Source organism: Idiotropiscis lumnitzeri, chromosome 5, assembly GCF_059441095.1.
Source record: "Idiotropiscis lumnitzeri isolate Australia: NSW breed Sydney's pygmy pipehorse chromosome 5, RoL_Ilum_1.0, whole genome shotgun sequence".
Lineage (NCBI taxonomy): Eukaryota > Metazoa > Chordata > Actinopteri > Syngnathiformes > Syngnathidae > Idiotropiscis > Idiotropiscis lumnitzeri.
The window spans coordinates 14,682,895-14,701,015 of NC_142395.1; the positions used below are offsets into that span (position 1 = coordinate 14,682,895).

Consider the following 18,121-nt stretch of genomic DNA (forward strand, 5'->3'; position numbering starts at 1 on the left):
TCCTCCTCCGCGCACTTCACCTTGTTTTCCTCTGGCGTGTGCGGTCACAGTTGAAGTCTCAACCAACACTAACAACAACACACCACTTCCACGCATCGTGTGTCCGTGGTGCCCGCGCACAATTTAGCTCGGCTACTTTCTCCGCTACGTCGTTTCAACTGGCGTGGCAACGCGTCGGGAGGACTAACTTTGAACTTTTAATCAGTGCGTGTACTGTGAGAAGGAGCTGCAGGAGGAGTAAGGGGAGGAGGTGGAGGTGGAGGAGGAGGAGGAGGAGGAGGTGGCCCCGCGCTCACTCAGCCACTCGCTCGCTCACTCACTCGCTCCCTGCCGGTCTTTTGTATCCAGCAGCTGCGTGTACATGCTCGGCCACTGGCGCTCCATGAGGGGCACCTTCTCACAGCTTTCCTGCAGGGACTCCTTGCGCATAGAAGAGGGATAACCCAAAGTTCCACTTCTACTAGCAGTGCTCCTACGACCACCACGAACAGCAGCACCATTCTCCGCGGTGCGTTTTGGATTGTAAAGCCGAGAAAAGCACCCCGAACCCCGGCGCGCCACAGCCGCGCGACCCCCTCCCACCTTTTGCCATGGATGTACGTTTTTACCCCAATGCCGGTGGAAATGCTATTCCTGGAGAACCAGCTAATCTGGACTTCTCCCACTGTTTGGGATACTACAACTTCAACAAGGTGAGGGGGCTTGTTTGGCGACGATCACAACCGGCGTGCACCTTTTGCAAACTGATTTAAACATGTGTTCCTTTACTGGTCTTCATCTAATCCCACTGGACTGAATGCTTCTCGGTTGATCTCATCTGCGATTTATAAGCAAACTTTTAACAGACTTTGGAGTAGTCGGTTCAAATCTGCCAAGAGCATATTTACCACCTCAAACTAAATGCATTGCAATGACATAAGAGATTAGGACCAAGAGCACAAGTGGTTTGGCTTTATTGCTACAAAAGTGCATCATAAAGCTGCAAACAATAGAAAAACATATTTTACAATCTGCAACCCACGGGGGAAAAATGTTCACTTGCAATCCGTTTGTGGGCCCATTGCCATAGTTTGGTCAATCTTGGACTTGAAGTCAAATTGAATGCGAGAAGACAAATACTACAGAAGTCGTAGTGCAGTTTTTCATAATCAAGCATTGAATATGTAATTGTAGTCAAACTATTCAACTTCATCCAAATACTTCAAAATGTGAAATTATTGGTTAGAAATTGTGTGGTTTGATATTTTTACTTAAGTATATTTTTAAAAACATCAGAGTAGTTTGTTGAACCGATGTCAACCTTTCATTTATTGGCATTCCCGTTCTTTAACGATTCCGTCAACTTTGCACACGTGGAAGCAGCCCTTTAAAAAACAATTTAAATCACCCTAAAAAAAAAATGAAACAACAATGGCGGCACGCAAAGCTGTTGGTGCGCTTTTCACATGCGACTCAGTGTGTCAAACCAAATAATCAAGAATACGGGCTTCCTCGATTTACGACGTTACTGACAAACACATTTCAACGTTGCCAGGGGAACAAAATAAACAATTTTCCACGGCGGCGTCATTATATGTCATCAGGTGACACAAGAAGTTAACGCCAACCTGTTTGATATTTGATTATTTACTATTTATGACCCAGAAGTGTTTTTCAAACAAATATTTCTTCTTAGTATCTTAGTGTAGGTTATAGACTACAACACATTTCGATTTACGTACAAATTCAGGTTACATCACGAGTAAATCTGCGCAATATAATAGATGTGCCTTTTTCTGAGCATTGCCTTTCTCTTCTGCTTGCTTCAAATGCTTTGCCGGAGTTTGGCGAGTTAAAGTGCAAACTGTTTGTAGAACTTCTCTTACAATGACAGTATAAAAGTGCACCCCTGCCGTACACGTAAGGTGGACATGCGTGACCACATCACACTTGAAGCATGGAACAAAAGGCTGTTGTTGCACCTTTGCCACTTTCATATATTTATCCCCTCCAAATGCAGGCGGTCTTTGGTTTATGACGGTCCCGTCCGTCATTTGAGCATTTGACGTTACAAAGGGCCCACGGCGAATGCTCGCATACTGTAGTTTGTTTTTCATCTTCTTGTTTTATATCTATGGTTGGCAAGTATTTTTATACAAATGTTGACTCTAATTATGACTTTACTGCTGCGTTAGTGCAAGTTGGTGATTGACTTTCGGCCAGTTGTGTTGCATGACCGTCAAAGGAACAGAACTCTGTTGGAAACAAAGGATGCATATCGAGCATATTCAGTCACTTTGGTGTGAAATTTTACAACTTTACAAACCACCAACTGTTTGATTTTAGGAAATCGTGCCATAAATTTGTGAATCAGAATCGTGCCTATTTTTAATTTTTTTATACCGAATCTGCTTCGAAAGGCTTGTCCTCTTTACAGTGTTTTGAATGTTGATCATTTTTACATATTTGATTGTAGTGCTGACCTGACAGACTCGGTAGCAGGTATTGTCGCGTTCAAAGCACGTTACTGGTATTTGGGTCGATACGTTTGATGGAACATGTGGGAGAAAGGTATTTTTATTTTTTTTGGGAGGGGGGGGGGCTGAACTCCTGCAGAATAATGCTGTAGTCTAAGTAGAACGAACAATCGGCCTTAACTGATGTCACGTTGCTTCTTCTTTCGTCCCCAAAAGTTGCGAGTGACTCAACAGCGTCTCTGCTGGTGACGGCCCGGTAGTGCACTCCCAATTTCCAAACAAGAGAGCAAATTCTTAACTATCACACAACTGACTATCCCTCATCCAAAACACAAACTCAAAGCAACATATCTTATCTGGTCTTACCGTGTGACTTTCTCCACTAACGTTGCTGTATTTCAAGAGTCACCTCACTGCACGCTTGTCAAGCATCACCAGGGAGTTACGGTATATTTATTAGTCCCACAAGGTTATGTAAGCCCCCCATTTTTTTTTTTTTGTTGATGACATGATGTCAGCGTTGTACTAGTGGTGATACATCACCCTGTCAGAGAAATAATCCCACAACTGTTTTTGTTGTTGCTGTAAAGTCCAAACAATGCTTCCCCCCCTTCTAGGTTATCGGGTCTATTTGCCCTCTGCCGCTGCAAAAAAACCCAAAAAAACAGTTGCCGGCTTTGTCGTACTGTTTCATCAGCTCCATTGTGGCCAACTTGTCATATGTGCCCGATTTCATCATGTCTTCATCAGCCCCCCGAGAACGTTTCTTTGATTCAGCTTGATTTCTTGTTCTTCGTTTGCTCCAAATTCCTCAGGTCAAGTGTAATCATCTGTAGCGGTTAATTGGCTACAGTGCAAAATGAGACTTATCCTATATCTCCACCAGTTATGATGGAAATGGAGAGGGGTGGGGGGGTTGGGTAGTCGACAACGAGCACAAAGCAAGCGTTTGATGCTAATGACTACCGTTTGCACGGTGGACACATGCTCTTCTTTGCATGCATCTTTCAAATTGTTCCTCTGTTTATTTCTCACTTTGCCAAGCGTTTGCACTCCGTTGGTGTTATGCATCGCGCCATTGAATCTATTAATACACCTTGGCAGGATCTTTAGTAACAGAACAAAAAAAATAAAGACTCAACACAGAGACAGTTTTTGAGACATGGGATGGGAGGCTCTTTTTTTTTTTTTTTTAATTGACAGAAAAATCCAAACGAGTGACACAGATGAAAGATGAAGGAGGAACAAGCTGCGGCTTCACGCAGAAGAATAATGCTTCTGTAACAGGTGTTCAATTGAATTTTCATAATTTGTTTGAGTGTATGAAGCTGAATGTAAGATTAGTTAGGATCATTTGGAATTTGGTGAAAAAAAAAAGTTTGGAAAGTTGTGGCCGGACAAATGTTTGGAGTTCAATGGTACTCTTTCACAACAAAAAGTTGAAATACGGTGCGTTTACGCTTCACTACACTTCTTCTGCATATTTACCATCTCAACTTAAGCGTGTGCTCGATCGGACGAACAAATCCGTCACTCTCAAAATCTGTCAGCTGACGTAATTCGATATCACTTCCGGTCTGCAGCTGATGACGATTTTGCCGAACATGGCGCCCCCTTTACATTGATGAATTAGCCAGAATTCCAAGAAAAAAACAAAAAAAACCCAAACAGAAGCATGATGTGAACATGAAACTCCAAACAGCAAGACCTGAACTGAGTATAAAAAGCCAGAGTGAATGCATTAACTGAATGTGTTGTGTTGATTGTCCTTCTTTCAAAACACATTTTAGCAAAACTCCCATCCCCTATTTTGAATATGAAAAAAAAAAGAAATCGTCTCGAATGTCTGCATACAGATTTTTTCTTTTACATTTACAGTCCTGTGTTGACATTATTCTGCTCCATAAATTGCTCGTTGCGTTGGTGACTCAGCGTATTGTGGCTCCTTTTTTTAAAATTTATTTATTTATTTATTTTTTTGCCTCTTTGAATCATGCAAAGCAACACAAGTTTGCAGTCAGTAACAGAGCTGCTTCCATTGTTTGAAAAACCTTTAAATGAGCACACTGGAGTTTATTTCCACGCATCCAGTGTTTATTTGTCCGATTCCGCATAATGTGCATGATGTGAGACAGCAAAGGTTATGCGGTTACGCGTGTAAGTTGCAGCGGCGAGCACAAGACGAGGAGCTGTTTGGTTTTGTCTGGCTTTTTTGGCATTTGTAAAATCAGAATGTGATCAACCAAAATGATTTCATGAAAGAGACCCAGTGTATCCTTTATATTTATGACCATCTGGCGTGCCTCCCTTCTTCTTTTCTTAATAATCTTTCAGATACAGTATCCATTTAGTGTAGGATTTCATTGCCTGCAGGCGCGGAGAGATTGAAATTACCAACAGATGTTCTTGCAAACTCTTCACCTGCTCTGGTGCTAATACTCAACTGAACAAGAATTCCGCCAGTGCTAAAACATAAGGACAGATATGCAACAACTTTTGTGTGGAATGGTGGTGATGAAAGGAAAAACATAGAATCGTTGTTGGACCATTGTAACGGTTGTCTTGAAATGCTAAATGCGAACACATACGCAACATTAGCTTACCGCGTTTCTATACATAAGTTAGCTCTGAATGCTGCAATTTGCTTTTCTCTTACTGTCCTCAGTATCTGAATAAAATTGACATATCATTCATTGTAACATTTCAGTGCACGTGGCAAGTTTTGACACATAAGCACACATACGGTCCTAACGTTAGCTAACGCTTGTCTGGACTCCCAAGTATTGTGTTACGTTTTACAGTTTCCATTTTTCACGGCAGACTACATTCTTGCTGCCCTCTGACTCCTTCAATAAAATTGTCATATTGTAACGTTTGTGTTGCTATTGCTAGAAATAACCAAACCAATACTTTATGCTAATTTAAGCTTACCCTGTTGCTGTGCCGTCGCGCCATAGTAATATCTATTTTTGAAGAAAAAACCCCACAAGATAGCATATTCTTTTTTTTTCTGGATGCTGAAGTATTACACACCTGGGTGTAGGTCTCTATTTTGTCTAGCGAATAAAATGTGTCATTGTAGAATTTGTGGCTAATTGAGCTACCGCTGCACTCTTCTCTCAAACCTCTCGGTGCATCAAATCTGTCTTCCTATGCCGAGAGGTAGTTAGTGCAGACCTTTCATCTTCTTGATTGTAATTGTTGTTTTTTAACCATGCCTCATTTTGTTTCATCTGTTCCATAGTTGTGTAGGCACTATTTTGGAAAAGCGACATTAATGTGTCCAATACATCGTGTGACGTTCTCCTCCAGAGATGTTCTGTCTTGTAATTGAGTCCGTTTAAATGTTCTTGGTGGCCTACGACATGACAACTACACATTTCTAATTGTGCACTTTTATTTGTGTTTTCTTTTTTTTTTTTAAGCCACTTATGATCCTCTTGAGTCACTCATGTTTGCGCGGCGGGGAAAAAAAAACAATGTCCGTTGACGGGTTGCTTGCAGCTGTAATTACCCGAGGCATTAACCAGGTCTGTAAAAAGAAACTGATCCTGACACGGAATAGTCGCAAACGCTCTCTCTCCACCCCCCCCGCCAGTCCCATTGTGTCCTTTGTCCCGCCTTCTGCTCAATCAGCAGGGAAAGGGTTAAAGCTTCGCATCAAACTAGTGGGCCTTGTGCATCCCTCTAGTGTACACAGCTGGTGCCATTTCATCACACACACATTCTAAACATATCCAAACACAACTTAAACTGTGTGCCCGGGAAGAGTGTGTTTATATGTGTGTGCATGAAGAGGTGTGTGTGCGTACGTGCGTGGATTTGTGTGTGTGTGTGACCTCACAAGCTGTTTTTTCAAGCCCCACTGTTGACAGATAGGACTCCAGGGTGCGTGTAAAATGTGTAATTGTACAAGACGTGAATAGCTGATGCTGTTTTTTTTTAACAGCCTTTTAATTGTAGCCTGTCAGGAACTGTAGTTTGCCAGATTTATTAAACGCCCAATTTTCCCACTGAGATGAGAGAGGGTTTATTTTTAGTGAGTCGTCATTCGCCGCAGTACACTCGCGCGGAGCTCTCATATCTGAGAGTGATGTTGCCGAATGACTTCTCAATGATGTTAAAAAAAAACTGACAACTGTACAGTACCATCTTGTGCAAAACCATCTTCTTGCACGGTACAGGAAGTACGGAGGTATCAACACCATCATTTTAGAAGTCATTGAAATCACAATTCTCCATCCATCCATTAAGTTGCTTCTCCTCTCGAGGGTCGCGGGCATGTTGGAGCCCATCCCAGCTGTCTCGGTATCCTCAGCATTCAGTACGGACTACACTCCCTTAAAGCTGCTCTGTCGCCTATCAATCAAATATATTTGTCACTGTGTTGTCAGCGGGGATGACTTTGTGTCCTCTTTTTCTCATGCTTGATGAACGTGTGTCACATCCTGGAGACTGAGCATCAAAATTATTAGTGCTGCCAAGTAACTACAAATCCAATTTCCACAAAATCTGGCAGGGTCGTGACTGACCCGAGGAGAATATTTTGCAAATTGTGTTCTTAAATTTGCCCGTCTGAGTCACAATGGAACCGTCAATGCAAGTAGCGAAATCGCCCGCCAATACTCTGCAAACTTCCAGGTTGACAACGGCATGGATGTACAAATAAACGGCCAACAAACACCGTCTCTACTCATTTAGTTCACCTAATTTTTGGTGAAGGCGGACATTTTCGCTTGACTGAGTTCATTCCCGTTCTTAAATGTCACAGCAAGAAATTTACAGAATTCTATGATCATTTATTCTGTGTGCAAAAAAGTTACAAACAACCTCCAGTTTAAAACGATCAAGCAATAAAATAGCTCTTGCCCCCCCCTCTCTCATTTCACACACTTCCTTAAATCCAGTTTTTAAAGCCCCTAAATGATGTTTGCACATGTTGACTCAGTGCTATTAGCGCCCGAGCGTCCATGTGAACCTGCAGCTGTGCATTCAGTCCGCAGCTCATATTCTGCCGCTTATCTTTTCTGTTGTGTGCTTATACAATGTAGATATGCGGTTGTTAAGTTGGCAGCCATGGCCACGCTTTCCCGTCACCATTCAGTAACACACAAGCCCAAAAGAAAGATTGCTTTTAGGATTAAGTAGTCATTCAATGACGTATTGCATGCGCTGACTGCGAACGTCACAGTTGCAGGCGGGACTCAACGCAAAAACTGACCGTAGACTGCAAAATGTTGCCGTTATTAGCAACATAACTTCTTTATCAAAATCAATAAAACAGAGTAGAAGTTGAAAAAGTAGCCATTGTTCAGCCATAAAAGAAGATGCTCAGGTTTATTTAACTGTTGTGTAAATGTTTAACATTTGCTTTTGGGGTGGATGTACAATCATTTTAATCATTAAATTTAGTCAATAGACAATGTATATTTGAGTCGCTGTGGCCTACTTGGGTTTGGTCTTGCTATTCACTTAAAATGCAAACCAGAACATTTAAATGTATTTTCTAGAGACCAATTTTATTCGTTGACCGCTCTCAAAATGCTGGAATTGGTTTAGCAGCACTTGTTTCAAAAGGTCTTGCCTTGACTTTGTCTCTTCTCCTCAACGTTTAGGTCGTGTTCATGACTTGGTCTCAACTTCTCAAGTCTTGGTCTTGACTTGATCTCAGTCTGAATTTACCGTCGTATTGACTCGCTCTCAATTCTCGTGTTGGTGTAGGACTTGTTCTCTACTAGGACTGTGCAATAAATCATAATTCAATGACAGATTACAAAATGGGCATAATGGAAAACATTTTCAAAGAATTTGCCTTAAAATTGTTTGAAAAAAAATATTTTGAATAATTGTGATTTGAATTATTAGTAAAATAATCCCGATTCATATCATTTTCATAATCGAGCAGGCCTACTCTCTACTCCCTAAAGTCTGTGTTTTGACTTTTGTCTCGAATTATCAAAGTCTTGGCCTCAACCTGCCTCGGACTCTCTCAATTCAAAGAGTTGGTCTTCCTGAGGAACATCTATCCATCTATACATAATTATTATTATCATTATTTATTATTTTAGGGTACATCAGAATCAGAATGGCCGTTATCGTGTGGACAACGAGCTATAGAAACAGACAAACATTCCCACTCATGTTCACAGCGTCCCTGAGGGGGAACCTAAAATCCTGAGTAACATTGTTAACCTTCCCTCGTAGGTCATCCTGCAAGGCGGGAAGTCAGGGGTCAGGGGTCACGAGGGCGATGGGTGCATGACATTTCCGATTCTTTAGATAAGAGTCTTGACTCAAGTGTTGCATAGCAACATGAAAAGTCCCCGATTTGAGTCACTTTATGCCGTCGTGTCAAGGGGAAACAAACCTGTCAAAGCAGAAACTGGATATTTACCGTCATTGTACATTGATTTAGTCTTGCTCGCCTCATCTTTGGCAGCTTTGATCTTTTTGAAAGTGAAGAATACTCAGTATCCAGTTGCTTTTATCTTGAGTGAAGAAGCACTTTCTCAATCGAGTCAGTCACTCAATCACTTGTTGTTGGCTGATTCAATCAAGTGTTGTCTCTGTTGTGGTTTTTTCTTAAAGCTTTCCAGATGGGACAGCGCTCCGATGTTTCATAGCACTAATATCCAATCCTCCTAATGGGCTCATTGGCCGTATTAAAACAGTTGTCTTTTAACTTGACGTGCTTGATTTAATATCTCTCCCCCTCCCCCTCTCAATTTTCTCAGTTACATTTCTTGCATTCCTTTAAATGTTTCTGCTGGTAATCTGAAATTCGGCTTCTAATCAAGATAGAAGTGGAATACTGTAAATTTGGATTATAAACGTTTCCTGTCGAAACCAGTTTTGGAATATATCAGTCTGCTTTCCAACAACAGGGTTTGAATTTCTTCCTCCTGGGGCCGCAGGTTTGTGTTGCGTATGATTTATCTCGCCTCCCCTTCCCCTTCCCCTCATATGACACATTCCCATAATGCACCGTGTTACCAGGCTGCACTCTAAAGGACTGACAAAAGCAGCAGGTGTGCAAATATCTCTCCGAGCCATCGGACAAAGAGCTTCAATATTAGCTTTAAATAAAAATGCTCTCATTTTAATGGACAAACGGCGGCACGGCAGAACATCGAGCGTTTTGATTGATTTATTTATTTTTATCACCAAGATGAAAAGACAGTGTGGCTGTTATTATGTTAACTTTGACCAATCATGAATTATCCATCAGGCTTATTCTTACGGACTTCAGGCGAAAAGTGAACAACACCGTGGACGTGGTCGTCAGTCAATCACAGGGATGTCGTCTTTTGTTTTTGCCAGTTGAGCTCCGGTACTTGATTGCCATCACATGACGTTGAGAGTTTTCTACGGGTGATAGAAACAAGTAGCTTCCGCACAATTCTCTCTCTCATTCAGTGCACCACCGCTGAGCGCAATGGTGTGCTTGACAATCACGGCGGAGAGATTTGAAGCAGTCAAAATTGCGCTCACGTTACTCAAAGGATGCCGGTGACGGTGCGTGTTGCCACAAGTACAATCAATTATTAAACTGTTAGGGGGAAACACAAGCAAGCTGAACAAACATTTAGAAAATATCCTTCTCAACAGAAGTGCTTTCTTTCCAGCCCAACTGCATTTACCAGCCTTGTTCTACACCAGTTTTCTTTGACACTAAATCGGAGGTCCCCAACCACCCATCCGCGGCTCGGTACCGGTCCGAATCTATGATAGACTCGTGACTCGTTGTGCAACAGATCATCTTTGACCCATGATCCGTACAGATTAAGCACCACGGTTCGGGCTGGATGCGATCCGCGGAATGGCTGGTGAAAATAAAACTGTGCGCCATCACATTGATTTATCGCCGTTTGGTCATTACATCGTTGCCAACAACATCAACACAATGCCATCTCGAGAATCACATTCAGCCGCTAATTTAGGACTGTAACGAACCGCTTGTTAATTACGTCGTCATTGTATGACACAACATAAGTCTCCGGCGTTAGTGGCTATTACTGGCTAGCAGCTAGCTGTTAGCATTAGCACAAGTGCCCGCTCTTGTTATTAATCATGTCTTGGTGATGATGATGGAATGTCGGTAGTAAGACGGTCAGTTTTTTTTAAATAGTTTTGTTGACTGTGGTTGATGCACGAGAAAGACGACCAATCACTGGTCAGATTGCATCGCGAGCCTGCACTTTGTTTGTCATAACGCTAACACTGCAGCAGCCTTTTCAACCACTTAAATGAGCTGTGTTAGTTGTCTGAAATTGCAGCCCTCCCGGGCTGCCGCGCTTTGATTCTGTCCTTTTACTTCCAAGTATTTGATTGCTGTAATGAGAATACCACACTGATAACAGCGTTTGTGCTTTAAGCCTGTTGCGTATGAAAGAGATTTTTCTGTCTTTACTGTGACAGTTCAGTGTGAGTGATTCAAATCAATAAATGAGATGCAGTTTCAAACAATTGCACTTTGAAACTTTGTTTTCTTACTTGAGTTGTGGAATTAATCAACATTTCTCTGGAAACGGGTTCTAACAAAAATCAAAATCACTGAAGTATTTGGCAAAAAAACAAAAAAATGTCTAGATTTCACTTGTGACAAGACGTCCACCTAGGCTGTTCAATCCTTGACTTGTTGGGTAGGAGACATGTTCTGGTGGTTCTTTCCTGGTCCCAATGCAAGTGGATTGTAGCGGTGAAAAGTCCAAATAAATGATCGTATCCCAAACAAAATTTAATACCTTTCCTCAGAGTTGTCTGGAAGTCAGAAATGTCATTTTTGTTCACGCGGCTAACACTCTCTTATTACACAGTCTTCCCTCTCATTAACATGTCAATGGCTTGTCACATCTTTCAGAGGTGTTTCATCTACTGACATTGCTTGCCAATGGAAAGTGGAGCTCGAAGGTCCAATCCCAGAAACATGAACTAACATTATGCTCCAAATGGGCTCCATGAAATTCTTGATTCAACTTCTGATATTTTGGAGAGTTCGCAGCATGTCCTGGTTGTTTCTTTTGGCGGCTGAAACTCTTCCATGAGGCGGGTTAGCAGATGAAGGTTTCAACATTGGCAGTGTATGCCCTCAATGGCATGACTTTTTTTTTTTTTTAAATTCAAGCTAGCTTTCCTAATACCTGCACAGGCAGTAAAATTGTACATTTGATGTTTTTTCCTGGCTGATAAACAAGGAGCTGGGCGGCCTGATTGCCCTGTTTGGAAGGCATTACTGGCAGCTGATTACAGTGTTAGGTCAAAGTTAGCCAAGGTTAACCGTCCATAATGAAACACTTTGAAAATAATGATACGCCGCATGGTTTTATGAAGGCCTGCTGCTGGCTGCTCCGCTCCACAGTGGCGACCTTCAGCAACTCCACCGGCTAATCGAAGCTAAGCGCTCACTGTAGCTTGGAGACTCCGTTTGCTTTTGGGAACACGACCATCAGATATGTTGTGTTCTGGTGTTGACCATCTTGTGTGTGCTTCACCTTGAGGCTGCTCTTGTTTCTTCCCAAGTCGAAAGTTGGCCGAGCAAAAGAATTGAACTCCTATCAGCTGATCGTCCTGAGAACAGAGCTAAAATAAATAAATAAATAAGTAAAGAAAGAAAGAACTACACGGCAGGCACATCTGTTCGGGGATTAACAACAGAACCAAATTGGACAGCGCTAATCAGAAGCACATTGTGTTGCTCGAGTTATTCCAAGGAATGCGGCCTGTTAAAACAGCTAAGTATTGAACACCTGGATTATATAAAATATGTTCCATATCCAGGACTGGTCTCCATTTATGATAATGATATAATGAGAGACAGATACAACACTGTTAGCTTTGGCTGCATTGCTAAAACAAAACAGCGCTATTGCAGTATATTGCATCGTTAACTCTCATGGCACACGATCGCGACCAAGGGTGGGAATGTAACACTTTACAATGATAGTAATAAGACGATAGAGTGGTGCCTGACAACAAATATATTGGAAAAATCAAAATTTGGTGATAATATATCATAAAAGATAATTTGATACATCAATAATTAATACGGTTTCCCAAGTATGCTAGCTAAACAACAAATGAAGACGTTTTATTGTGATTTCAATAGTTATTTAACTGGTGAATAATTGCCAGATCTTTGCTCTGCAAAAATGACGGTAATATTGTATATTGTAGTCGAGACTATGAGATAGATTAATGGAATTTGCATCAATCATTGTATGTTTATGTCCGAGTTGCTTTAATGAAAACTTATTATTTGCAATTATTGTGCCTTCACTAGTATAAACACAGTATTCTGATTAATAAAAAAAGAAGAAAAAAAAGATTTCGCTGACGGAATATGAGTGACGCAGCAAAATCCACCCGTTTTTAGCCATCTCATGATGCGACCATTTTGCCATTTGCTGTCGATTGACAATGACATCACAATTGCTCAGGGCTCAGGTAATGACCAATCATTTTCAGTCTTCAGAAGTGACAAAATGGCCGCCCCATGAGACGGCTAAAAACAGGTGGCTTTTGCTGCTAAACGCATAATCCACAAACACAATATTGATCAGGATGCCGTTTTTACACTTGTGGGCCTGCATAGAACATATTCCTGTAAAGAAAATGTTGGGGTTGACTTCCCCTTTAAGTATGTCTATATTATATTTTATATATATATATATATATATATATTATATTTTAAATTTAGTTTCCAACCGCAATTACCGTAAACCTCTCCTGTTGATCCTCACACCTGGTATCGGGTTTTTGTTGAAAATATACAGTAGCTGGTTACATTCAGCCTGACACTTTCATGTTCAATAAGTATTCACACATTTTGATTTTTTTTTTCAGAAGAACTGACGGGAACTAATTAACAAATTAGAAAGGAAATGGCTCGGGCTCTTTCATTTATCAGCGCGGCACTCACATAAGAGGCAAGCTTCAAGTAGAAACAACAAAGTAGTAAATCAAAGTGGTTTCATTTGCCAAGTCTGAGCCCCTTGGGATCTACCTTGGTGCTTAATTAAAATCCAGAAGGATCATGTTTTAAGTGTAGGTGAGCGAGCACTGAATTACAATGACAAATCACACCCCAGAGCATAAGTGCCTTATTTTATTCCGTTTTTTTTGGGGTTAAGAAAAGCAGACTGTTTTTTCTTTTGTGTTGCATGAATTCAATTTGATAAGACAGGGAAGCATTTTCGCAGCATTGCGTTGTCGTTTCTGTCTTGAGCAGATGCCAAAAAAACGGATTGACATACTCAATTAATCTCTTTATTACCTAAACAGGATTAAAAGGAATTATTAGACATTATTAAAACATCTGTTTTCATTGATTTATACATGGCGGTTACAGAATGTAGTCATAATGCTTTGTGGTTCTATGACTGAATCCTTTGATTTATTGTAAAATAATGCTTGGAAAGGATTTCAAATTTTTAGATAGTGTTGAAGCTTTGAGTCTGTTTCGGAATTTGCAAGTCTCATGATAACAGGATCATTTCAATTTTTAAAAAAAAATGTATTACAGCCTTGGAGCCAAATATTTTTATTTCCGTTTTTCCATTGAGGAAAATAGTTTCAGACTACCAACAAATCTATGCTTGACCAGCAGTTGAGTTTCTACTTTATTTGAGTTTCTCCGAGACAATTTTCCTCATCATGCTTACATAGTGCGTTGGATGTGAGAGGCCACGGTGGCCATCCTCTGGGCTGTTCTTGTCCCCGATCTTTCAGTTTGTATGCATGACATTTTCTAAGTGACAGTGGCTTGTCTGGGGTCACAACAAAGATATGAAAAAAACAAACAAAAAAAAACTGTACGGAGTCATCTTTTCAGTGGACGATGACGGGAGTGGCCTATATACTGCCGTTTCTTAACCAAACTTAATGTAATGCGAACTTGTTCGTGATCAGCAGAACGTCAAATGTTCTTCCACTGTCTTATCACTCAAAGCAAAAACACCTGATTTGAAGCCAAGATGAACTAAATCAATATTTTTAGAACTTTTTGCATTAGTCAAATGTGATAGATTTGCACAGATTATTTTTGCACATTGTGGGAGGAGTTATGCAAATGAATGCATTTAGCTCAAGGAATGTGATTTAGCAAGCCTGAGCTTGCTAAATCAAAGTATGAGGCAGTGAGGACAACTTTTCTGCTTTTGGAAATATTTTTGAAATACCAACAAAAATGAATGTGACATGTTATCTATTCAACGATTTGGACTGGATGATAATGGAAATAAATACTTTGTATTTCTTTATTTTGATTGAGACTGAAATCACGGTTATTCATTAAATTTTAAAAACCTCATGCCGATTCGACCCTGCACGTTGAACTCTTTATGAAGTAAAAAAATGACCTTGTAAATATCCTGTGAAATTCAAGCCTCTTGCTTTTTCATTCTGCTACATTCACATCTTTGATGCCTTGCACCTTTGCACACATTGAAGCCTTTACCCTTATCTCTTCATCATATTTATTTGATCTTATCTTATTTTCACAAGTCATGGGACTTACTCGGTTTACCTGGGTTCTTGGGGATTGTATTTTGTGTCATGTGAAAAAAAAAAAAAAACTCCTTGGATCTTTGTATCATTGAGTTTTGAGGCAAGTAAAATTACTTGAATCGTTAAAAACTCCATATTAAATGTAACTCGAAAGGGCAACCACAAAATAAATTATCGGTAGTCAGAAGGTAAATAAGAACTGTTTGCTATTCCTGCCTGTTTTTGCTTCTTATGGGCCGTGTGGCGCCATGCAACAATGTGGATGAGAACAAAAGAAGTTGCGATTGAATTCAATGAATATAACTCGTTTACCCAGACTCTGTATAATTTGTGCCTTTGAACAGTGCTATCTTACCCTTGTGTATGTGTTTCCACAGCGTTTGTGTGTGAATAATTGTTATCTGAAGGAATACCACTCCAAAGTCGATGGAATATCACACTAACCTAAGCAACATCGCTAACAATGTTTTCAAAATGAAACACATTTTGTATTTAAATATGCAATGTGAATAATTCTTTTTGTTGTATGTTTACTTTTACAATAAATGAGGTCTCATTAAATGGCATAATTGTTGATTAGGGACGGCAGAATCACATACGCTACACGCTATTTTGGGCCTTTAGAATTGTCTAATTGCTGGCTTGGAGGCAGTTGCAAGAAGGAATCATGCCATCATATGGAGAAAAAAAACTTGCAACCGAGAGATTACATATTTTCCTGATCTATCTTTCTAGCTATTTAGCTATCACGCTATTGAGCTTGCTAGCTTGTTAGATAGATAAATATCTACGCAGCCCAGTACCAAATGGGTGTTCTTCATTTTGCGCTGACGGTGGGTGCTTTTCCAAATGTCCCGTGAGGAAAACCATGAGAGCAACCTGAAGCGTAAAACCCTCTTTTAACCCTCCGCCACCACTTTTACACCTATATGCCAACAGCGCAAACAATGTGTTACAATCTGTGAGCACGCAGTTTAGCACCCACTATTTGAGATCAATCAGACCATAAATGTTGAAAGCATCAGTTCTGTCTGTCCGTTTTCACAAAAAAAAAACAGATTGACTTACCCTTCCCTTCTTTGTGATTTTGCCCTTTTGGCTGCTGGTAAATGAGTTGATGACAAGCTAACAGTGGGAAAGCTGTCTCTAAGCCTCTCTGGCTTGGCGCCCCCCTGTTGAATTAACAGATTTTCCCGTTGTTTTTACATCGATTAATTGGCTTAGTGTTATATGGCTTCTGGGGCTTCTTGACCTTTCACCTGGCTGAAAACGTTTGCAGAGTTTTAGGAAGGATTGACAAAATTCTGTCATGGACCTCAATAAGAAGTCAAGTCCATAAAGCATGAGTTGGCTGACCTCATCTATTTGAGCAGAGAAACTGGCCTCCTGGTCCTGGTCCAACAATGCAGGTCAGGGCGTAAGTACAGAAAATGTCAAGGAACCCCTTTCTTGTAAAGCCACTTGCAGTGGAGAAACAAGGGGGATGGGCCCAAGTGGGGGCACTAACAGGGGGCGTAGATGCAGGAGGAAATCAATACTGCTGGGAGGAGGTGGGTGGACGTACAACAGAACATACAAGGTTGTTTCAACATGCTGTAATCGCAGAAGAACCAGAGCATTTTATATAACCATGGTCCTGCTTGTGCCGTGCAGCAAATGGTTTTCATTCATAATCAGTAATTTAATTGTGCTCATTGCAGCAGTTGTGCGTGACAAGCTCGAGTCCCGGGGATTAATTACATGCTTGATCCAATCAATGGAGAAATCAATGGAGGAATAGTGGTTTACCGCAAGCTTGTTAGTGTTGTGGTGTGTTGGAGCGTTCCATTGTGTCATTTCATTTCCACTTCAGTTTTATCTCTCAGGATACCTGCTCAATATATACCCCATAGGTCTAATTATGGGGCTCCTAATTATCAGCCGTTCCAGGGCTGAAAAGGTACAAGTTCCAAGTCAGAAAATTCTAAACACACCCAAATAAAACTTGTAAAGGCACCCATGGGATGATTGCAAAGGTTCTTTGCATTTGGTCTTCATTGTAATTATTGTTGCTTGGGCATATGTCCTCGAGTGTTGAAAACAATGATGTGGCTTCGGGTACCGAAGAGGTGCTGGTGGGATTCAAACTCTGAATTTCCTGTTTAGTACCAAGCTACAGTGCCACGTTACATTCTTAACTCTTTAAACACCAAAGTAGCAAAACTGCATCAAGCAACATTTAAAGATGCGGCCCTCAATCCTGTTCCACGAGGGCCGGTGTTTTGACTGTTTTCCATCTCTCCCTGCTGCAACACACCTGATACAAATGATCAGGATCGTTTTTTTAGCTTCTGCCGACCTTGCTGATTTTCTGATCATTTGAATCAGGTGTGTTGCAGCAGGGGACAGATGGAAAACAGGCAGGACACCGGCCCGTGAGGAACAGGGTTGAGGAACCCTGGTCGACACTATAACATTAGTTGAAGTTTTGTAGGAAGTGGTTTTAATCCTGAACATTTTACCTACCAATTCCAGTCACCTCTTTACGAACAGAGGACTACAGCCTCAATAGGCACTGTCGACAGACTACAATAGTCGGTCAAACTAGATTACACCTTTGAGCAGCACATAAGAACAAACTATTACTAAACATTTTATGTTCTGTAGATATATTTTCAACCTAGTCAAGCGGAATCAAAATGATGACTTGGCAGGAAGTAAAAAAAATAAAACTACAGTTTTTTTTTTTTTTATTTCAATCGCTAATTGAACTAATTTAACCCAAACCAAAACACGAGTAGTTCAAAGTCCACAATCATGAGAAGCCCCCAACGTGCAAAAAGCATTTGAAAACATCATAAAAGCAAACGTCTGCCCGATGTCTTCACAAATGCCGTCCAAAAGGTCGAAAACCATGTGTAAAGCAATAAATGAAGCAACAATCAAATAACCCAGTGGATATTAAAATTAAATGTATACTTACCACCATGAGAGGTCATTTTAAACAAACAAGCCGACTTAGAATGAGGAAGTTTTGCTACACTTATGCAACACTTCACAAACATAAGTTGTGATCAACAATGTATTTATTTTCAAGCTATTTTCACCGCATTAAATAGTTTAAAATATCTTTTAAAAAAAAACTATAAAGTAGCGATGAACCATTTGTATCAATTTGTGAA

At 40.6% G+C, this 18,121-nt stretch overlaps 1 protein-coding gene across 1 annotated transcript in view; it reads left to right on the top strand.

Moving 5' to 3' along the window:
• Positions 1–459: 459 nt before the first annotated feature.
• Positions 460–18,121, top strand: part of tox3 (TOX high mobility group box family member 3) — a 48,885-nt gene continuing 31,223 nt past the window's right edge. Inside the window, exon 1 of the mRNA XM_088295252.1 lies at positions 460–692. Coding sequence (XP_088151378.1) covers positions 591–692 — 102 coding nt within the window. The 5' untranslated portion in view covers positions 460–590. The remainder of the gene's footprint in view (positions 693–18,121) is intronic.